This window comes from Heterocephalus glaber, unplaced genomic scaffold (assembly GCF_053883595.1).
Source record: "Heterocephalus glaber isolate CG9 unplaced genomic scaffold, H.glaber_assembly_v1.0 deba00000768, whole genome shotgun sequence".
NCBI lineage: Eukaryota > Metazoa > Chordata > Mammalia > Rodentia > Bathyergidae > Heterocephalus > Heterocephalus glaber.
In genome coordinates, this window is record NW_028258162.1 from 108475 (window position 1) to 131059 (window position 22585).

Here is a 22585-nt window from a genome sequence, read left to right on the forward strand (position 1 = left end):
CTCCTTGGAGAGGGAGCCAACACCACCAGCTGGCTGGACAGCTCTCCCGACACAGCCACCTGCAGCCACACACAGCTCTTCAGTCCCTGTTGGTGGCACTCCCACAGGCGACCCTCTCCAGACACTGAAGACCCCACTCTTGCTTCGGGATGCACTTCTTCAAGCTAGGAGCTCCTGTTTCTCAACAGCCCAAGTCGGAGCCCCACACTCAAAGGACAGCCACCTGGCCCTGACACAGAGAACCCAGATGTTCCCACAACGCTACAGAGAGGCCCAAGTCCCGGACTACCCAGGCCTGGAGCCTCTGCAGGAGGTCCTTACTGGTCCTTACTGGACCCAGCTCGTTGACCTCTAGACTCCTGGATGTCCATCATGGGCAACCACACAGGCCAGCACAGGATTCCAAGGGGGCCTCACTGCTCCACCCTCCACTCCCCAGTGGAGCTCAGGATGTGTCCTGTGCCTGCCTCGGGAGCCTCCCTGTGGGTGACCTTATGCCACCTCAGTGTAGTCACCCCAGGGAACAGGCATGGCAGTTTCCTTTTCTTAAAAACATATTTAATAAAAATGAATCTCTGCAGAACAGGTTACAACACGGAAGTTGCAAAGTCAAAATTCCAGCCCCCCAGGCAAATAAGGGGGCTGGCAGAGAACTAGGGCAGTGCCTGGCAGAGCAGGGAGCTCAGGCTACTGGCCCCAGGGAGTGGGCTCAAGGCTGACACATCATCTTAGTTCTAAAGAGAAGATGTGTCTTTCTAGGAAAATTACATATTTTATTTGCTTTTGGTTTTTTGAGACAGAGTCTCACTAGGTAGTGCAGCCTGGCTTTGAACTCAGCATGTAGCCCAGGCTGGCCTCAAACTTACAGCGATCCTCAGGCCCTCCCGGATTACAGGCATGTGCTGGACCTGGCTGCATTTTTAAAATGCTGGCCACTACTTGATTCTCTCCAAAATCACAGTACATGCCAGAACAAAACACTTAATGGGCAGAGGGCAATCTATTTTACACACTCCAAAGTAAAAAGAAATAGGTTCATACAGTAGCTCACACAGGCCAAAATAAAAAGAAATGGGTTCATACGGTACCTCATACAGGCCAACTTAGAAATGAGTTCATATGGCTGCTCATACAGCCCAAAATAAATGGGTTCACTGGTCAAAAATCACCTGTACAAAGGTGAAGACAGCCTACCAGGGGAGGCAGAAGAGAGAGTCCTACCCTCGGATCAGCCCTGGAGGCCAAGAAACGTGAGAGATGAAGGATGAGAAAGGAGCAGGGCCTCCAGGTGCCAGCAGCCTGTCTGCAACTGTAGTGGCCACGTTGAGTGGCCTATGGATCTTGCAGGCATGGCAGGCTGCCCACTGGATTTCTAGACTCCAAGGAGTCTAGTAGCCCAGGAGCCTTTTGGCTTCTTCACTCTGGGCCTGCAAGGTCTCACTTGCATACTTCTGGAGCAGTTCCATTTTCTTCCTTCGCACAAGGGCCTCCTCGATCTGCAGGGAGCAGAGGAATGGGCTCAGTCCTCAGCCAGGAGCCCCTCTGGGAGGGAGTGCAACTCACACACCAGGGTGGCCTCCAAAAGCCCCAACTCCCTTCCATCAGGAACGTCTGACCTTTCGGGGCCCCACCCTTTCAAGAGCACACCGAGCACAGAGCACCCTGTGAGACCTGTTCCAGAGGAGCGGCCCCTGTCCCTGGGCAGCTGGCAGCCTCCACCCTACCTCCTGTTGCGACGGCACCGGAACATGAGCAATGAACTTCTGCTGCCCGTCCTCTCCTCCTTTCTCCTGGCTGCCTTCCTCATCAGACTGCAAAGAGAAGGAGCACGGCCATTGCAGGGTGCCCACGACACCAGTAATGTCACCTCCTTAAGATGCCACCTTACAGCTGTCAGGAGAAAAACAAGGGAACGCTCTTCTGCACTTCTACGGGGAGATGCCCATGACACATTATTAAACAGGAAAGGCGACAGAAACAGCAGAGAACAGGGAGAAGATGGAGAATCTCTATACAGTTTATTTTGAAAACTTGTGATTTCATTACCTATTTTTTAAAATTTAAATTTGAAAGAGGGCCGGGGATTTAGCTCAGTGGTTCCACTGCCTGCCGTGCAAGCGCAAGGGCCCGAGTTCGATCCCCAGTACCAAAAAAAAAAAAGTTTGAAAAGATATCCCACAGAGAGAAATAAGATCAACACAGAGGCTACATAAAAGTGGATGACTAATAACTAAGAAAATAACGTGGACTTGGAAATAAGGGATAGGATAGTTGTGCCACACTGGGAGTCTGCTGCTGGCGGGGCTCTGTGCCAGGTGCCTGCATGGTTCTGCCCCATTCTGGCTGCCACAGGGACCCTGACCCTCTCCTAAGGCACTGGTAGGAGTGCCATCAGAATGAGCACTTAGGTTTCCCCCTGCTCTTTTTTGGAGGGGATTGGGTCTCACTAAGCACCCCCAGGTTGGGCTTGAACTTGAGATCCTTTTGACTCAGCCTCCTGAGTACCAGGATTATAAGCATGCACCTCCACTACTGGCTTAGCACTTTGGGAAAACAATTGTATCTACGACCACTAAACCCTACCCTAGGACCTAGTAATTTCACTCCTCCTAGACACTCAACAAAAGCGTGCAAACACAAACTTCACAGCAACCTTATCTGTTAGAGCCACAAACTGGACTCTAAATACAACCCATGAACATCAGACACAAGAGTACCCATGATTTCCTGGGTATCAAATGGTCAGCAACGGTGAAGGTGGTCACCAGAGGCTGAGAAATTAAGCCTCAGGCAGGGCTGCACTTCCATTCTTGCCCTGGCATTGCCATGTGACCCCCCGCACTCGGGACCTGCATGCTTTTCTGCAGATGGCAGACTACTCGGTAGTAAACAGGAGGAAATCTGAACTCCACACCCCAGAAAGGTCTCCAGGGCACTCTCCTGTGTGTAAAGGCCATCAACAAGTGACCCCCAGGAGGACTCCACTTATAAAACACTCTGGTCCTACAACAGCTCTAATTTCTAGTTTTGTCCTGAAATGACAATTACAGAGACAGTGAGCAGAACAGGGTTTTGCGGGGGATGAGAGACGGGGAGGTGAGGAGCTACGATGGGAAAGGAGCAACATGAGTCTCTGTGCCAGGACACAGTCTGTGTCCAGGCTGCAGAGAGGGGACACAGTCCCAGCAGATAAAAGACACAGGACTAGGCAGGGATTTAGCTCAGTGGTTCCACCACTGGCCTTGCAAGCACAAGGTCCCAAGTTCAATTTCCAGTACCAAAAAAAAAAAAAAAGACACAGGACTCGATGATCATCGCGCCAGGCCCAGCACCCTGATTTTGGTGCTGCACTGAGGTCACATAGGATGTAACTACTAGGGACACGGGGAAGGGCCCATAGGAGCTCTGGGAACTATCTCTGCAATGACCTAGACACCTGCAGTTGTTTCTGAAGAAAAAGGAAAAGGACATGCTTTCCATGGCTCTCACCAGGGGTACAACCTTGTTCCTAGGGCACCAGCCCTACACGGCCGATCATGCTTCCCAGCACCCATCCCTCTGTCTGTGCATCCCCTGCTCTCCTCAGTGTCCCTCAGCACAGGGCACACACTCCCCTTGCTTTACTCCCCTGGGTTTCCAATCTCAGGTTGCATCTGCCGGGACTGGAAGCCATACCTGAGCCTGGATGGCAGCTCTGCCCCTGCACCTAGAGCGAGCCTGGCTCACACAAGTCACTCATCAAACACTTGCTGCAGAGCATTTGGGAAAACCTCCTTGGCCACACCCCCATTCTGCTCCACCAGCCTTGCCTGAGCCCCGCCATGGTCAGTGGGACCCGAGCTGGAGCCTCTGGCCTGTTGCGTCGTGTGTGACCTTCACTGAGCCCCTACACTTTTCAGAGCTGCTTCCTCACAGGTGATGGTGAAGCCTCTCCTCCTCAAACACGGCCTGAGCCACATGTGTCTGTGCGCCACTCTCTCAGAACAGTGAAGCAGACCCGCCTGGCACTGTCTTCACTCAAGGCCTCCACATGCTGCGCCTGCCCAGAACCCTGGAGCCCAGTTCCTCCAAGCTATGAGCTTCTACAGGTCCCTTCTGACTCCATCGGGAATCGGGTGTCGGGCACAGAAGAGCTACTGGTGGTGCCATGTGAATAGACAGTAAGGCTGGGGCTGGAACCTGTACAACTTCTCCTGGCTTCTAAATCCCACGCCAGTTCATTCTGGAGGGCTAACTGTTAAGACAGCAGGAAAGGTCAAGCAGAGTGGTCCACATCTGCAATCCCAGCACTCAGGAAGCTGAGGCAGAAGGATTGCTGAGAGCTCAAGGCCAGCCTGGGCTCCATAGTAAGCTCAAGGCCAACTTGGACCACATAGCAAGACCTTGTCTCAGAAAAAACAATCTTCACAGCCATCCTGCAGGGAGGAAGCTGGGCTGTAAGCCCGACTGCTGATTTCTACACTGAGTCCCTCCCTCTGCCTCACGGCTTGTGGCTCAGAGCAGAGGGCACAAGCTGGGACCTATACTGGTACCTCCTCCTCGGTGACAGCGTAGATGTTGATTTCCTCTTCCTCCTCCTCCTCTTCCTTTTCTCCTCTTGCCAGCCGGGCATCCCTCTCTGCTTTCCATTTTTCCACCAGTTCAGCTCTGACTACAGATAGGGAGACAGGAGCTACCATGACATCTCTGAAGGAAAGGCCAAGACAGCACTCGGGAAAGGGACCCCCTCTCTCTGCCCTGAGCAGGGGCATGGCTGGGAGGGCGGGCTGGTTCCATAACACCTCTGGTTTTAAGTCACTACATGGCAGCTTTTTGGGGACTGTCCCCTTCCAAGGCCAGCAACCTGAGTAGCTTCCAGACACACCCACATGACAATGAGGGACAAGGACAATCACGTGCCTCAGCACTTGGGAGGCTCAGGCAAGAGGACCGTAAGTTCAAAGCCAGCCTGGGCTACACAGAAAGACCTTGTTTTAAAGCCACCTCCCCCCGCAAAAAGAAAAGAAAATGAAGGCCACAGCAGACAGGGAAGGAGCTCCATTCCCCAGGGCTTGCTTCCAAAGCCCTAGCTCACCGTGTGCCATGAGGATTAGCACAAGCACACTACCTGGACAGGGCCTGGCAGGGAAGAGCCGCACCCTGCAGCTGTAAGCCCCCCGGCTGCGTGTAGGGCAGGGAGGGATCAGACGCAGCCCTCACCTGCCGCCTGGGACCGGATCATGGCCCTGGGACCGGATCACGGCCCCAGTGCTTCAAGACTTCTGAAGACCTGAGTCAGCAGGGAGGAAAACGCCCTTCTGCCAAACACACTATTCCTGTTTCCAAAGTAGAGAAACCAGAGGCTGTCCCTGAGGAGATGCCCAGAGACCTACGTTTCTTCTCGTATTCTTGCTCCAAAGGCACAATGACACCATCATCTTCATCCAGGTAGCCGTAGTACTCAAAGTCAATCGCCTTCATGAGCTCGGCACGAGTCTTTCTGGGAGGAGGAAGAGCTACAGGAAACGGCGGCAATTTAGCTCATTCCTGGGTCAGTGACACTGAAGCCCAGCCTTCCCCAAACAGCGCTGTGCAGTCAGAGAGCACACACAAGAGTGATCAAAGTATGTAGTCTATGTTCACGTTTTTAAAAATATATCAGAGGGCCCAGGATTTAGCTCAGTGGTTTCGCCGCCTGCGCAAGCGCAAGGACCTGAGTTCGATCCCTGGCACCAAAAAAAAAAATATATATATGTATATATATATCACAGAGGGCCGGGGGTTTAGCTCAGTGGTTCCACCACCTGCCTCGAAAGTGCAAGGTCCCGAGTTTGATCCCTGGTACCGGAAAAAAAAAGAAAAAGACATGTTCCTGCCAGGCAAAGTGGTGCACACCTGTAATCCTAGCACTCGGGAGGCCGAGGTAGGAGGATGGCTGCAAGTTCAAGGGCAGCTGGGCATACGTAGCAAGACCCTGTCTCAAAATTTAAAAAAACCAAATCCTCCCCCTTCATTTCAAACACACTTTTCCAATTGCTCTTGTCATTTTCTGCAGCAGCTTTGGAATCCTCTTTCCTGAGTGTCTTTATGAGGTGGGATCAAAATTATGGTGAATACTGTTGGCAAGCCCCATCCAACAGAAAAGCAGCTTGTAAAAACATGGGTCAGGGTTTAGCTCAGTGGCACTGTGCATGCCTAGCAAGCACAAGGTCCTGAGTTTGATCCCTGGTACCAAAAAAAAAATAAAATAAACACTTTTCTTTATCCTATCTCATATTCATGAAAATACCACCCAATACTACACATAGGGCCATAGAAGTGATGCAGCCCTTTTTAAATCAGTGCTTTGGACACGTTAGTGCATTTAAACAGAATCCATTCTTGGGCTAGGGATGTAGTTCAGTGGTAAAGCACTTCTCTACCATGGCCAACACCCTGCTGGCCTTGAACTCACAGTGGTCCTCCTGCCTCTGCCTCCTAGTAATGGGATTACAGGCATGTACCACCACCATCTGGCTCTTTTCTATTTTTACAAATTGGGGTTTGTTCCAAGATTTTATTGTTATTGTTGCTCTTCAGTTATAATTCTCTTCAGCTAATAAATAACTGAAACCTATGCCTGACTTGGTGAATTTCAGAGCCTGCCTTGATAGTTTCGGGAAACATCCAACAGGGAAAGCCCTTTTCTAGCCTGACAGACTGGCCTAGGTAGAGAGGGTGGCCTTTGATGCCAGCCAACTTTGGCCACACTTCCAGCCCCAACTGTGTGCCTTGGGCCCATGACGTTAACCTCAGCATTCTCACTGAAAACCTGAGAACAATACTTCCTACACTACAGGCTGTGGTACAGTTAAGAAATAACACAGGAGGGCCGGGGATTTAGCTAAGTGGCACCGTGCCTGCTGCAAAAGCACAAGGTCCTGAGTTTGATCCCCGGTACCAAAAAGAAAAAAAAGAAATAATACAGGAAGAGCTGGGTATGGTGCACATGCTTGTAATCCCAGGACTCAGGAGGCTGAGGCAGGAGGATCACCATGAGTTCAAGGCTGCCTGAACTACATAGTGAGTTCAAGGCCAGCCTGGACTACATAGTGAGATGTTGTCTCAAAAAAAGAGAAGAAAAGAAATAATACAGGAATATAGCATATCTACTGGTAACAGTTAGAGGCTAAAACCTGCAAAAGCCTATTACTTACGTTCTTTTTCAAACAGCTCCCTAACACCAGGCAAATCCTTTGCTGCTCCGAAGTACTTGTAACCTCTGTTTCCTGGGACTTCTTTCCCTTCATGATCCAGCATTCTAGGGCCAACTTTCTTATTGGGAGGGAAAAAGACAAAATGAATCTGATCCATAAACTTACTATTTTCACCTCTGCAAATACATTTAAAAATAATAATGTTAAACATGGAAAATATTTATATACAGAAAAATATGTACTTCCCTTACCCCTTAAAAATTAACCTAACAAAAAAAATTAACCTGTCTAAAAATAGGACCTAAGTAAATTATAGCATATTCACTGATGCATTCTAATTCCACACCCTAAAAGTCACGATCTTTATAAATTCTTACACTGGGGCCGGGGATTTAGCTCAGTGGTTCCGGCACTTGCCTCGCAATCACAAGGTCCCAAGTTCGATCCCCCGTACCAAAAAAACAAAAACAAAAACAAAAAAATAAATAAAAAATAAAAAATAAATTCTTACACTGACTTAGAAATGACAAAAACTTTTTTAAAAATTTCAAATTACCTTAATGACAATCAGTAACAGACAAATGAACCCACCCAGAAGATGAAATCATATTTATTAAAAACAATGACGCTGGCAACTGCCCATGCTGACTAGGCCCAAGTCCTAAGTAGGGGCTGGCAGGGCCACTTCTGGGAGTACCAGGTGAAGCTACCACACCCAAGTTAAGTTTCCTTCCTTCTTCCTCAGGTACAGGCGAGCAAAGCCAGGGGCTACACATGCAAGTAAGCACTCTACCTGACCCAAACCCAAAGCCTTCTTGTTTGTTAGTTTTTTGCTCTGTTTTGTTTTTTGTGGTACTGAGAATTGAACCCAGGACCTTCATGATGAGCTACATTGCCAGTCTTCTTTAAGTTTTTTATTTCTTATGTTAATTTTTATTATTATTTTTATGTATAGTTCCTCCATTCACAAACTAATTTTTTCCACCATTCTGGTCACAAACCAAGTTGGACACAAACCAAATCAAATTCAATTTTAGGTTTAATGTTGACCTTATGGGGAAATGTGATTTGGTTCATGACCAGAATCATGGAAAGAATTAAGTTCGTGAACTCAGGTAAGCCTTGTAGTTTGGAACCTCATATAATTTGGATAAATAACAAAAAATTATGTTAAGGGCTGGAGATTTAGCTCAGTGGTTCTGCTGCCTGCCTCGCAAGTGCAAGGACCCAAGTTCGATCCCTGGTACCAAAAAAAAAATTATGTTAAGATTTTATTTTCAGACAGGGTCTGCTAAATTGCCCAAGCTGGGCTCAAACCTGCAATCCTCCTGCCTCAGCTTTCTGAGTACTGAGATTACAGGACAGCACCTCACACTCAAAACATTTTTTAAAATGGAATAAATGATTACTTATTAGTATGAAACTGTGTTCCTGGTATATTTATTTATTTATTTATTTTGGTACCGGGGATCAAACTCAGGACCTTGCGTTTTCGAGGCAGGCGGTAGAACCACTGAGCTAAATCCCCGGCTCTGTTCCTGGTATACTGTTAAGAAAGTATGTATTTAGAATATAAACCAATCTCTATAAAAATGATGAATGAAAATGTATGAAAATGACTGAAAAAACTTTAGAAAAATAAATAGAAAATGTTAGGCTGGGTGTAGTGGTGCAAACCTGTAATCCCAATACTCGGGAGGCTGAGGCAGGAGGACTGCTGGGAGTTTGAGGTCAGCCTGGGCTATACAGTGAGTTCACGGACAGTCTGAGCTACATAGTGAGACCCTGTCTCAAAAAAAAACCAAAAGAAAACATTGGGGCTGGGGATTTAGCTCAGTAGCACTGTGCTTGCCTCATAAGCACAAGGTCCTGTGTTCGATTCCTAGTACCAAAAAAAAATTATTAATAGCAATTATTTTTAGGTGGTATATATAATACATATACATAGAATATGTATATTTTTAAATATTTTCGTATTTTTCCATTCTTTATATATTTTTTCTCTTTCAGGCAGTAAAGTATGTACTGTTTATATCATCAAAGTTACCACTGTGAAAAGGCAAAACCCAGAATGGCAAGAGCCCCCAGCAAGGACAAAATGGAGCATTTCAAGGCCCCTCAGAGAAAGACACCACCAAGTGGAAGCCCCACTTCCCAAGGGGCACAGAGGGGGCTGCGGCCAAGGGAGATGGGAGTCCAGCGCTTCCCCAGCCTCCTCCCAGGCAGCAGCCCCTGGTTGCCAAGAGACCCCCTGAGGCAGGCCTGGGCTGGGACTCCCCAGCTCGGTCCCCCACCCTGCTGGGATGCAGACACTTACCCCATAGTCGGGGCCACCCAGCTCCTTTATCCGGACTTCCCAGTGTCCCTTCTCCCTTAGCAGCTTGTTAATCTCGTCGTTCAGGTCCCGAATTCGGAATTCACCTAAACCAGCTAGAAAAACAAGAAGTTACTATCATTTCTTCAAATCAGCACACCTTAAAAATAAATGTCAACACTTACATTCAACATCATCCCTCCAACATGAATGTCCCCACCCCAGGGATACTGCATGAAATACTCATTTAAATGGATATGAAGACTACCAATATCCAAATAAATTAAAAAGCAAGGATTATACACACCATTCCCACTAGCGTAGGAGAAAAACATCTTTTAAAAGAACTACATCCTACAAAAAAAAAAAAACTACATCCTCACTAGCAACTGAGGAAGTAGAAACAAAAACAATCCTGCAGTTCTATTTATGGAATTACAAAAAATACAAGCCAGGTGTGGTGGTGCACACCTGTAACTCTAGCACTCAGGAGGCTGAGCCATGAGGTCCACCACAAGTTCAAGGCCAGCCTAGGCTCTATAGTGAGTTCAAGGCCAGCCTGAACTACATAGCCAGACCATCTCAAACAAAAACAAAAGAAAATCAGTCAAGCACAGTGGCATGCACCTGTTGTCCCAGATCTTCAGGAGGCTGAAGCAGAAGGATTGCTTGAGTCTATGAGTTCCAAGCCAGCCTGGGCAACATTACATGAGCCAGTCTCTTGGGCCGGGGATTTAGCTCAGTGGAGCCACCACCTGCCTCAAAAGCACAAGGTCCCAAATTCGATCCCTGGTACCAAAAAAACAAAACAAAACAAAAAAAGAAGGAAACAGGCCTACACCTCCATTTTGAGACTTGAGCCCGCAAACCCCCTGGAGATGCTAAGTCACTATGTAGCCCAAGCTGGTCTCGAACTCATAGCAATCCTCCTACCTCAGCCTCCCAAGGGTTATAGGGATTATAGGCATGTGCCACTAAGCCTGGCTCTTTTTTTTTTTTTTTTGGTACTTTTTTTGGGGGGAATGAACTCAAGGACCTCACACTTGCAAGGCAGGTGAGGTGCCACTGAGGTAAATTCCCAGCCCACCTTTTTTTAAAAAACAAATTAATTTTCTTAATGTTGAATGCAGTACTACTGTGCCACAAAGAAGGATGAGCTTGAGACCTATATAACTAAATGGATGGACCTTGAGACCATACTCTTAAGTGAAATAAATCAGGCACACATGTTTAAATATCGCATTATTTCTCTGGTGTGGAAATAAGGACTAAAATGTATAATAGACATGGGGAAATGGGAAGAAAATGTTCAAATGGGAAGGGGAACAAGGGAGGAGGGAGGGAGAAAGGAAGGAAGGGATAAGAAAAATTTAAAAACATTAAAAATTTTCAAATTTTCTTATTGTTGAGTTTTAAAGTTCATTATTACCCAGGTGTGGTGGCGCATGCCTATAAACCCAGTGCTTGGTAGGCTGAGGCAGGAGGATCACCATGAGTTCAAGGTCAGACTGGGCTACATAATGAGGCCCTGTCATGGCCTACATTGATGTCTTGAATTGATTCAAAACAAACAAAAGATAAAGTTTATTACTATCCCTTTCTCCACTGAATTATTTTTGTACTTTTGTCAAAAGTCAACTGACCATATACATAAAGCTCAACATCTGGAATTCTTTTCTTTCTTTTTTTTGAGACAGGGTCTCGCTGTGTAGTTCAGGCTGGTCTTGAACACATATGTAGCCCAGGTTGGCCTCGAACTTCTGTCAATCCTCCTACCTCAGCCTCCAGAGAGCTGGAACTATAGGGGTGAGGCACTATACCTGGCAACATCTGCAATTTTTAATCTTTTTATTTTTCAGGCACCTATCTGAAAAATTTTTCAGGTACCTTTCTTAAAAATCAAAGAACACAATTTGTATGATTTTAATTAAATTTGTTTGCTGGACATAGTGCTACATGCCTGTAATCCCAGCACTGGGGAGGCTGAGGCAAGAGGATTGCCATGAGTTTGAGGCCAGCCTGGGTTACACAGTTAGTTGAAAGTCAACCTGAGTTACATAGTCTCTGAGACCCTGACTCAAAAACACAAAACAAAACAAGCAAACAAAACAAAAGCTTACCATTCTGAATCTGAGCCACTTTTTTTGAAATCTCTCCAATGATCTGTGAAATAAAGGACAGTATATGCTCGTGACTTTTGAAATATCTGAAAGCACAGGCAAACTCTAATTAAAAATTAATAAAACTACTTAGATCAAGTTCGATCCCCAGTAGCAAAAAAAAAAAAAAAAAACTACTTAGAATTCTGTTTAAGGGTCATTTAGATAAAAAACAAACAACCAGAGACTTGTTACTTCTACGGAAATTAGATTCACCCAGAAGTCACCTGTCGTCTCCACTTCTCGGCTTTGGGTAGCTCGGTACACTCTGAGGCCAGGAAGGGTCTTCTTTCCTAAGGGGAAGAAAAGGGCACATGTACCCACTGGACTAGCTACAGCTCATACAACAGGCACGGCAGATCCAGGCCTGAGGCCAATAGCTCTATAGGCTCAGTACACTGGAAGTTTCAGTAACAGGCTCTCCTCCTCGGCCCCTAAACTTTACTCCACTCTCTCCCTAGGAAACAACTACAGACAAAAACATACAACGAATGCTGGCCTAGAACCATGAAAGGCTGGAAACAGTATAAATGCCCCGTAATGGAGCAATCATAGCATGTTTATACTACCTTGAGAAAGGATAGATGTCAGTATTTAAGCCAAACATACATAAATATGTATGTATACACCTATGTGTAAATGTATATACACGTGTGTATAAATTTTTTTTTTAAAGCAAAAAAACAAAGAAAACTACACAGAGCCTAGTATCTATCATCCCTAATCTGGCTAGGTCCCCTTGAGTTGAGATTCTGCATTGGCATCAGCGTATAGCTGTTCCCACGTCACGCTTTACTTCCTGTTATTCCATATTAGACAGAGCTGACCTGCTAAGGGTCATCATTTTAGAGAAAAAATGGAAAAATGGGCAGCCAGGTGAGCCCCAGCTACCCAGAGGAACATCTGAAATTCAACCTCGGCTGTGGGCCTCCAAGTCTGTCCAGGAGGGAGTTCCGCTGCACTTGTTATGGACGCACCACAGCCCATGAGAAAGATTGACACCCACCTTCACTTTTCCCTCTTCCAGCTGAGCTTGGCGAAATCTTGCCAAAGCTGTCCTGCAAGGGACACAAAAGACACCGTTAGAGGGCTGGGGATTTAGCTCAGTGGCACCGTGCCTGCCTTGCAAGGACAAGGTCCTGAGTTCAATCCCCGGCACCAGAAAAAAAGAAAGGCACTGTTAAAGAGTCCACTCTGAATTCTGATGGCCCAAGTTCCTGGAAGGGGCAGACCTGCTCATGACCACATTTAATGTCATTCACATGAACACCAAGCAAGAAACTGAAACTACAGAGCAGCTCAGGAGTTCCATGTATCAGGCAACAAGGCCTACAAAGCCATTTGTGGGTTGGTTGGCCAGTTTGAATGGTACTAGGGATTGAACACAATGCCTGATGGATGCTAGTCAGGTGCTCCATAACTGAATTACTTCCCGACACCCTTTTTTAATTTTTGGATTTATGACACAGTCTAAATTGCCCAGGCTGGCCCTGAACTCCTCAACCTGCCTCAGCCTCCAGAGTAGCTGGAATTACCGGCATGTGCTACAATCACCTGCCAAAATTTCTCTTCTTCTACCTCCCTCTCTCCCTCTTCTTTCTTTTTTTGGTACTGGGAAATGAACTCAGGGCCTTGTGCTTGCCAGGCAGGCGCTGTGCCACTGAGCTACATCCCCGGCCCTCCTCTTTCTTTTGTGATACTGGGGACTGAAAGCAGGGACTTCACACTGACCTACATCCCCATACCATTTTAATTTGGAGGAGGCAGAGGGGGACAGGGTCTCACTCAGTCATCCCTGCCTCAGCCTCCCTCACCCAGCCATTTGTGTCCCTGAACACCCAAGTATCTAGTTTATTATACTGCACATAAGGACTTCAGGAAACTCAATTCCTCAGGCCACTGTGATGAATAATACATTCAGGTGGTAAAAGATTAATTTCATAGAATGCCCCAGCTGTCCTTCCCACACCATTCACAGCTGAACAAAAGTTCATTCAGTATAAGCTCTGGAAGCTGTCAGAAAACACTAATGGGGAAAAGAAATGGACAGATATGGGGGTGCTATTTTACACAAGTAGAGAAGGAAATGGCTTCTTGAATGGGTCCTGTACTAAAAGGACCACAGACCCCTGTGGTGATGAAGTAACAAAAAACATTCAGCCAAAAATGAGATGATACTTACATAGCCTTCTCTGCATTTCGGGCCTGGAGGAGTGAGAAAAGAAGAAAAATAACCATGTTTAAAAACCCTTTTAGCTTTTGTACATAGGGAAGGGAGGGGGCCTGAGTGGGGGAATGGGATAAAATATATTAAATAAATAAAATAAAATACCCTTTTCATTTTTTTACATTTACTTTTTTTTTTTTTGTACCAGGGATCAAACTCAGAACCTCACGCTTGCCAGGCAGGCACTGTGCCACTGAGCTACATCCCCGGCTACATTTACTTTTTAGTGAAAAGTTTTTTTAAAGACACAGTCACAAGCAAGATGCTTCCAATGTATCTTCCTTTACCCTACTATGCAATCATATGATTTTTTATTTTTTGTGTCTGGTTGTATTGTCTTGTTTTGTTTTTTTTGAGACAGTCTCACTCACTATGTACTTTAGGCTGGCCTCGAACTCACTATGTAGCCCAGGTTGGCCTCAAACTCACAGCAATTCTCCTGCCTCAGCCTCTCTAGTGCTGGGATTACAGGCATGCACCACCACACCTGGCTTATGTGTCTGTTTTTATGTTAACGTAAATATATACTGGTGTTGAAGTGTAGCTCAGTGCTATAGTGTTTGCCTAGCATGCATGAGGCCCTGGGTTCAATCCTCAGCACTACCAAAAAAATTAAAAATAAATAAACATTTAAAAATAAATAGCTGGAAAAAAATTTAAAAATTAAAAAAATAAATAAACAAAAATAAATAGCTGAGCCAGTGGTTCTGATGCCTGCCTCACAAGCACAAGGTCCTGAGTTCAATCCCTGGTACCTAGAAAGAAACAAAACAAACAGACAAACAAAAATAAATGGTAGCCAGGGATTTAGGTCAGTGGTGCCGCAGCCTGCCTCACGAGCTCAAGGCCCCAGGTTCGATCCCCGGTACCCAATAAATAAATAAATAAATAAATAAATAAATGGTAAAAATGAATAAATAAATAAAATAAAAATAAAAATAAATGGTGCCTTCAAAATGACAGTGTTCAATTCTTCTCTAACCACCCCTCCCAGATCTAGTGTCTTCACACCAGATGCATGAGTATTATCAGTTTGAACAGTCTTACAGATCATCCAACAAACTCCTTAGGTATTGGCACATGTAGTTTTAAGCCTGTGTAATATGGTTTTTATATCTCTTTTTACATGGTTTTATGCTGTGTAAATTATTGGACCCTTCTCTGTTTTACTTAAAAATTTCTGAGGTTGGCCGGGAATTTAGCTCAGGGCTTCCATGCCATGCCTTGCAGGCAAGGTCCTGAGTTCAATCCCCAGTATCAAAAAAAAAAAAAAATTTCTGAGCTTTACTCATTGGAGATATCATATATATGTATATGTATGAGTCTAGCTTATTCCTTTGTACTGAAGTATAGGATTCAATCATATCTACACTACATTTTGTCTACTTCCTTTATGACAGACATTCACATGACATCTAATTTCTTTTTTTGCCGGGGGTGGGGTGGGTAACCTGAGATTGAACTCAGGACCTTGCTCTTGCAAGGCAGGCGGCGGCACCACTGAGCTATCTAGTTTCTTTTAATTACAAACAAGAACACAGTACTTGTAAAATTTACGTTCCTTGTATATGACAACTTCATCCTAATATGTGAGTGTTTCTCTAGGTGGAATTTTTAAATGTTAGGTTGTTGAGATCTTATTTGTATACAATAAAAATTACCCTTCTTTGTAAATAAACAAATAAATAAAATAAATGGTGCCTTCTTGCTAAAAAAAAAAAAAAAAGGAGAAATATGTATTGGTTTGTAGCCATGTGTGTACAGAGTATTCATGATTTTTCTTCTATTTGGTATGGTGAAGTACCCCAGGCAAGTAGAGCTGGATGTGAATGTCTATGTTTTATGTACACATGAATAACATTTTTTCCAGTGCTAGAAATCAAACCCAGGGGTACTCTACCACTGAACTATATCCCCAGCCTTTATTTTTTTGAGCCAGGGTCTCAATACATTGCCCAGGTTGTGCTCAAACTTGTGAGCCTTCTGCCTCAGCCTTCTGAGTAGCTGGGATTACAGACGTTCGCAGGGCCGGAGGTTTAGCTCAGTGGTTTCGCCGCCTGCTGCGCAAGCGCAAGAGCCCGAGTTCGATCCCCGGTACCAAATAAATAAATAAAATGGCATGATTACTTTGGGCTGGGGATTTAGCTCAGTAGTTTCACCGCCTGCTATGCAAGCGCAAGGATCCGAGTTCGATCCCCGGTACCAAAAAAAATAAGACTAAATAAAAAGAGATTAACCATCACAGACGTTCCCCACTGCACCCAGCTATTTTATGTGTGTACATTATTCATATTTACACTGTCATGTATATGCTTGTGTATGTTCCATCACTATAACTTAGGTGTGCATAAAGGTAAATACCAAGGGGGTCTACTGTTGGGGAGGAGGTTATGCGGGTCTCAGCCAGCACTGATGACCTTAGAGCCCTCTCCAAACCTTTCGGGTCCCTGTCCTGAGTCCTCTCGTGGGCTTTTAACGGGGCCCTCACTTGGTGGGATGCACAGTAGCCAAGCCTCCCTGTGCTGACACCATGGCGTTCTCCTATTTACTCATCGTGGAGGGATGAAAAGGCCAACAAGCCACGCGGGCCAAGATCACACCCACTCAGGCCACATTCTGTCTCCGACCGGCCCCTGACGACGAGCCACCGTGTTGCACTGTGACTGGGAGCGGTTCCTTGCGCTCCGTGTCTCAGTTTCCTTGTGGGTAATTAAAGAGTTTCCGGGAACTAAAACGCAGTTGGGGGCGGCCAGGCGGCTCCCGGAGTCGCCGTGTTCTCTTCTTTCTGCCAACCATCAAGACAGGGAGAGGAGCCCCAGGTGACACTAGGAACCCTGTAGCCTGAGGCGGTCTCTAGCGCCCCAGGGCCCACAGCCCGCCCTCCCGCAGCACCCAGCACCATCCAGCACCCACTCACCATGGTGCCGGTGTAGGCGCCGCCCTGGGCCCGCGCGACCCCAGTACCGGCAGCTTCTCAGCCTCTGACCAGGCCGACCCTCGCGGGAACTGAAGATTGGAATTGTTGCTAGCTGTGGGAAGGATAATTGGAAGGGACCGGAAGTGATCGTGAGCATGGGAGGACCGGAAGTAATGAGACGGAAGTGGATGGAGGAACTGGGAGGGGAAGGAATTGGCTTTTCTCTTCTGAGCATCTTTTGTGCGCTTCCGTACTGGAGAGAGTGAGGGAGTGTTGGCGAAATCACTCTCGTTTTGGGGCACCGGAGCTGGACACGTTAATTGTTGGCACTGCGCAAGCGGGCGACGCCGCGTTGTGTTGTGTGGAAGGCTCTGTGGGGTTATGGTCGCTTCTTTCCTGATCCCACCGGCCCCTTTCTGGGCTCTTCTGTGGAAGCAGATATCCCCTTCTGGAAATTACCCGTCATTATTTTCCTGAACGAGCTGAGTCTTCACAGCCCCCTGGGTCCCTGAACCAGATCGTTCCCCGCCTGCGAAAATGGGGAATGGTGGTCCCAGCAGCTGCAGAGTGGAGCTCGGCACCGACAGTGGGCGCTGCGGCTCCCGCGGCCTTGATCAGGCGTGTCTGTCTCCAGGGGCTCAAGCCAGCGGGGCTCTGCCATTTACTTGGGGCCTGTGCTCTTTCTGACCTCTTCTGGAACCCTGGAGAGCTGCACAGTCCTTGAGGTTACCCTCTCTAAAATAAGGATTTTAATAGCCCAGCCTGATAGTGCATGCCTGTAATCCCAGTACCCTAGGAGGCTTAGCCACAACGATCACAAATCAGAGCCCTGCTTGGCCAATTTAACGAGACCCTGCCTTAAAAAAAATTTTTTTAAGGGCCGCAGATATAGCTGTCTGAAGGCACCGGGTTCAATACCTACTGCCACAAAATAACAACAAATAAAAGGATTTAAAGCCCAGGGAAGAAACACCCACTTGCTTGGGGAAGGAGTGTGGTTAGTGATGTGTCTCCCAGAGAGAGAGAGAGGTAGTGTGATGGGGATATCGCTGGAACCAGAAAGATGCTTAGACAAGGACCAGGAGGACAGGGGAGCTGATTACCCCATTTCTCTAGGTAGAGTGACAGAATTTGTCCTACTGGATTTTGAAGATGTCACACCAGAAGCTGCCATCAGCACTTTCAGGACTAAGGAGCTGATTTGGCTACATGACATCATAGGTTGATGGGTGAGACTGTTAGCTCACCACTCAGTTTTCAGTTAGACAAATCAATAAATTGCCTTTAGTGCCAAAGCCAGTGACTTAGGTCTACTGGTACTTCAAAGAGAGCGTTCTGATGCCATTCTCCTGTTGCAGTCAGTTCAGTGGCCTTCCTTTATCTGTTCACATTGATGGAGCCTCTGTGCCTGCAGCAGTTTTGCTCACAGCACCCTTCCTCCAACCCCTCAAGTCACTGATCTACCTGTGCCATGCCTATTTCATAGCCACAATTTTTTTTCTTTTGGTACCGGCAATTGATCTCAGGACCTTGCACTTGCCAGACAGGCGTGGCGCCACTGAGGTAAATCCCTGGCCCCAACAATGCCTATTTGAAAGGTTGTCCAGCTTGGAGTCCTAACTTGACTCGACCACTTATTAGCTCTGTGGGTTTAGGTATCTTCTCTGTGTAACTTTTCTTGTTGTGAGTTGGTAGAATAGTATTTACCTTTTTTCAGTTCTGGTTTATCCTCTTCTGTGGAATTGGAACATTTGCCTTACAGTGCTGTTATTTTAAAGGAAACACTGCATAAAAAATGATCAGATTAAAGTTCTCAATAATGATTTCAAAAACAAAAATTTCTAGGGCTGGGGATTTAGCTCAGTGGTTCCGGTGCCTGCCTCGAAAGCGCAAGGTCCGGAGTTTGATCCCCGGTGCCAAAAAAAAAAAATTTTTTTTTTCCATGCTGTACAATCAGATTTATAACTAGGCCTTATCTAACCCCTAGGTAAAGGCAGTTGGTCAGGCTCAGGACCTTAGAGGACTTTATCAAAGCTCTACTGGCCTTTCAACTACCAGACAAGATCTATAGCCTCTGTTTGTGTCCAACTTTTTTTTTTAATCTCTTCCACCCACTCCATCCCTGGCAGAGGTCTGGGGTGTAAGATTTGATGGCTGAACAGCAGGGCATGGTGTCCCATCTCTGCGATCCCAACACTTGGGAGGCTAAGGCAGAAAGATCACCAGTTCAAGGGCAGCCTGGACTACATAGCAAGACCCTGTCTCAAAAAAACCAATGAATGAATGAATGAATATATAAGCTTCTCAGCAGCCCTGGTGGTGCATGCACGTAACCCCAGCATTTGGGAGGCTGAGGCAGGATTGCTGTGAGTTCAAACCCAGCCTGAACTACAAGTGTGACCTAACCTCCAAAAAAACAAGAGCTTCTAGTGCCAGATATGATAGCACATACATGTAACCCGAGTTACTGGAGAGGCTGAAGCAGAAATATTTGGACTTTGAGGCCAGCCAGGGCAATTTAGACCCTGTCTTAACCTGCTCCTGCCCACTTGAACCACTAGTGCTACATACATGACTGCCCCATAGGCTTGAACTACCTAATAGGACTGTCCCATGCCATCCCATGCATGTACCACTGATGCTTCAAGTCGGTGGGAACCTAACACATTCAAATCAGAACCACCCAGCAGCGAGACAAAGGAATCATGGCCCCATTATGAACGTGTTAAAAGGTGGGGAGCTGGGGTTTGGGGTTATCACTCAGTAGTAACTATGAGCTATGCATGGCGGGGGGAGTGCTGGGTTCAATCTTCAGTATTACCAAAAGGAAAGAAAAAAAGTGCTGCTGGTAGGATTCAGAATTGAGGAACATGTTTTTGGAAAATGAAGAGCAGTGGACCTTTATATAATGTTAGAAACTTAAAACTTGGCTCAAATATGTCCTGCAGTTAAGTGGAAAACAAAACTTGAGAGTGAATTTGGATATTCAGCTGAAGCAGTGTTCAGCTTTCCTCACCATTCCTATAGAAAATGCAATGCTAAACAGATAAATTCAGGGAAGAACTGATAAAAGGGAGTAAGGACTTGGTTTGGGAAATTCTCTGCCTATCACTATTGCAAAGATGCTAAAACTAGGAGATTCTCTATCATGTGCTCTGGGTGACACTGGGCTGTTTTCTAGATTCAAAAGGATTAAAAAGTCAGATATTTGAGGAATTGGAAATGAAGCTCCATGGCAGAATTCCTGCCTAGCATGCTGAGTCAAAAAAAAAAAAAGGACTTGAAAGAGACTAGGTATTCATGTCTCCCCACAAACACTGTCAACAGAAGCCAGGGATAGAGGTGAGATTATCCCATTACTATCTATGGAAAGGCCACCTGTCTAATAGAATTCCCATAATAGAGGAGGAGCAAGCCCCACAAGGCTGAGTTTTGTGGGGTTTTTGTACCGGGGATGGAACTCAGGTCCTTGTGCTTGCACAGCAGGCGGTGGAACTACTGAGCTAAATCTCCGGCCCATGGCTGAGATTTTTACCCCAGAAGAAACACTGCCAACATGGACTGTGAGGGAGAAGACACAATGGAAGGAAAATAACTCAGCTGTAAATATGTGCTGCCCTTCAGGAAAAACCACGGGGCCATGGAAAGATGCTTGAATCTGGACATACACTCAGACCTTGAAGTCTCATGTGCTTGTGCAGCTGGGTTTACCCTTCAGTGCTGGGGATGCTATGCAACTACTTGACCACTGAGCTACATCCCCAGCCCTCAGCAGGATTTTGACCAATAAACTTTTTCCTTCCCGTTTTCTTTTGGGAGGGGGGGGGTGTTTACTGGGGATCGAACTCAGGACCTTGCGACCTTGTGCTTGTGAGGCAGGCAGCAGAACCACTGAGCTAAATCCCAGGCCCCTCTTTTTTGCCCTTTTTTTTTTTTTTTTTTTTGGTACCAGGGATTGAACTCGGGTCCTTGTGCTTGCGCAGCAGGCAGCAAAACCACTGAGCTAAATCCCTGGCCCTTTTTCGCCCATTTTTAAGAGAATGTCAATTACAAGTATCTTGTGCCTATCCTATTGAATTGTGTGGCGCAAGGACTGTGATGAGGCTTTACATTTTGATACTCTGGGTGATGTGGGGATGGACCAAATGCATTTTCTGCATGAAACAGGTAGTAATCTTTAGTGACCAGGATCAGAAAGGTAGACAGAATGGCTTCCTAAGGATGTACACTGCCTGATGCCCAAACCTGCCTATGACTAGTCACCCTATACTGCAAAAAGACTGTTATAGCATCTAGACCCGGGCATGGTCATGCACACCTGTCATTCCAGTCCTCTGAGAGGCTGAGGCAGGAGGACTGCAAGTCTGACCTATTTAGAGAGACCCTACCTCAAAAACTAAAAAAAAAAGGGGGGGGTTGGAGATGAAGCTAAATATGAAAGTCCTAGGTTCAATTCCCATACTACCAAATAACAACAACAACACATGGGAGGCTAAGGTGGGAGGACTGCATGAGCTTGAGGCCAGCCTGAACTACATAGCAAGAGCCTATCTCATGAGGGTGGTGGGGGGAAGCCAGGCAGCCAGGTGTGGTGGTACACACCTGTAATCCCAGCACTCAGGAAGCTGAGGGAGGAGGATGAGAGACCTGGTCTCCAAAAAAGAAAAAAGAAAAAAGAAAATACATTATGCCAAGTTTAAGCAGCAGACCACTCCCTAAATGCATCAGTCTTAAGGGACATAAGATCCAATTGATAAGAGATTCCCAAGTACCTATTCCAACCTCCCCACCCCACTAGGGACTTGTGTGCTCTAACTCAGCTCCCTACTACACAGCCCTTTCACTTCCACAGCTGATAACCTTCACTCATTTCTCTGCTGTCTGCCTGCTTTCAGAGGCCTGAGCTAGTGGCCACATGTTTAAAGGTATTCCTAAACTGGTTCAACCAGGCCTACTTCTAACTTGCCAAATACACTGAGAACTACTCGTCTCAGGCGGCCTGGGAAGAACCTACTGGCACTGTAGGAAGCATCTGAATAAAAAGCATAGAGGTACCATTTATTATTCTAAGTGCTAGGCCCTTTACCAAGAGCTCACATAACCCTTCCTAGAAGTGACTTGCACTTTACAGATGCAGGCACCGGAGCTTAGGCAGTACTTGACCAGTTTCAAACCTAAACCAAATGACATAGTTGAGTCCCCAATGAGGTCTCACCAAGCACCCCATTTGTTTGCATGATGCTACACAGTCTCAAGAATGAGCAAAGCTCCTCTGCTAAGTCCAGAAGGGGCTTGGGCCCCAGGTATGGCAGAGGTTGGCCAAAAAAGTGCAAGGTGACCTGGCCAAGTTTTCCAGATTACCTACACCAAGTCCTGGTGGTCTTCTATGCTGGGTTTTCTCCTTCTTCAGGACTTACTCCTTTACTATGCATCATGACTGAAATGATCAGGAACATGTACCATTCATGACTACTAATCCATTAAAACCATTTGATGAAAAACTCAGGAATTTTATAACGCACGGAACAAAACTGAAGTCATCTGAACCTACTAATGATGCTTAGAATCACCAAAAGTAAAAAACCTGACATTCTGCACTAATAGTTGACAGGAAACACACTGCCCACCTATATTCAATCTTCTAGATCTACAACTTTACAGAAACTATGGAAGTATCACATGGAATGATAGCTCAGTTAACAGCCAAATAAAGGCTGTAGGAATTCTTTTAAAACTTTGCTTAAAAAAAAAAAATCAACCTTGCTTTTTCTCAATAAAGACAGGAACTGATAT

The 22585-nt window shown here is 46.2% G+C and overlaps 1 protein-coding gene across 1 annotated transcript; it reads right to left on the reverse strand.

Annotated features, from left to right (window-relative positions):
- Positions 1–536: 536 nt before the first annotated feature.
- Isy1 (ISY1 spliceosome associated protein) lies at positions 537–16926 on the reverse strand. Its single transcript, XM_013069300.3, has 11 exons — positions 16793–16926; positions 13831–13853; positions 12655–12706; positions 11876–11941; positions 11610–11652; positions 9493–9605; positions 7176–7293; positions 5373–5495; positions 4533–4651; positions 1725–1811; positions 537–1496 (listed from the first exon to the last, which is right to left on the reverse strand). The coding sequence occupies exons 1-11, from the start codon at positions 16793–16795 to the stop codon at positions 1389–1391; spliced, it is 855 nt and encodes a 284-aa protein (XP_012924754.1). The 5' UTR covers positions 16796–16926; the 3' UTR covers positions 537–1388.
- Positions 16927–22585: the final 5659 nt, after the last annotated feature.

Coding starts and splice junctions, on each gene's coding strand:
- Isy1 (XM_013069300.3), bottom strand. Junction 12,707..13,830: donor CGAAATGCAGAGAAGGCTAT/GTAAGTATCATC, acceptor TGTCCCTTGCAG/GACAGCTTTGGCAAGATTTC. Junction 1,497..1,724: donor CGGTGCCGTCGCAACAGGAG/GTAGGGTGGAGG, acceptor TGCTCCCTGCAG/ATCGAGGAGGCCCTTGTGCG.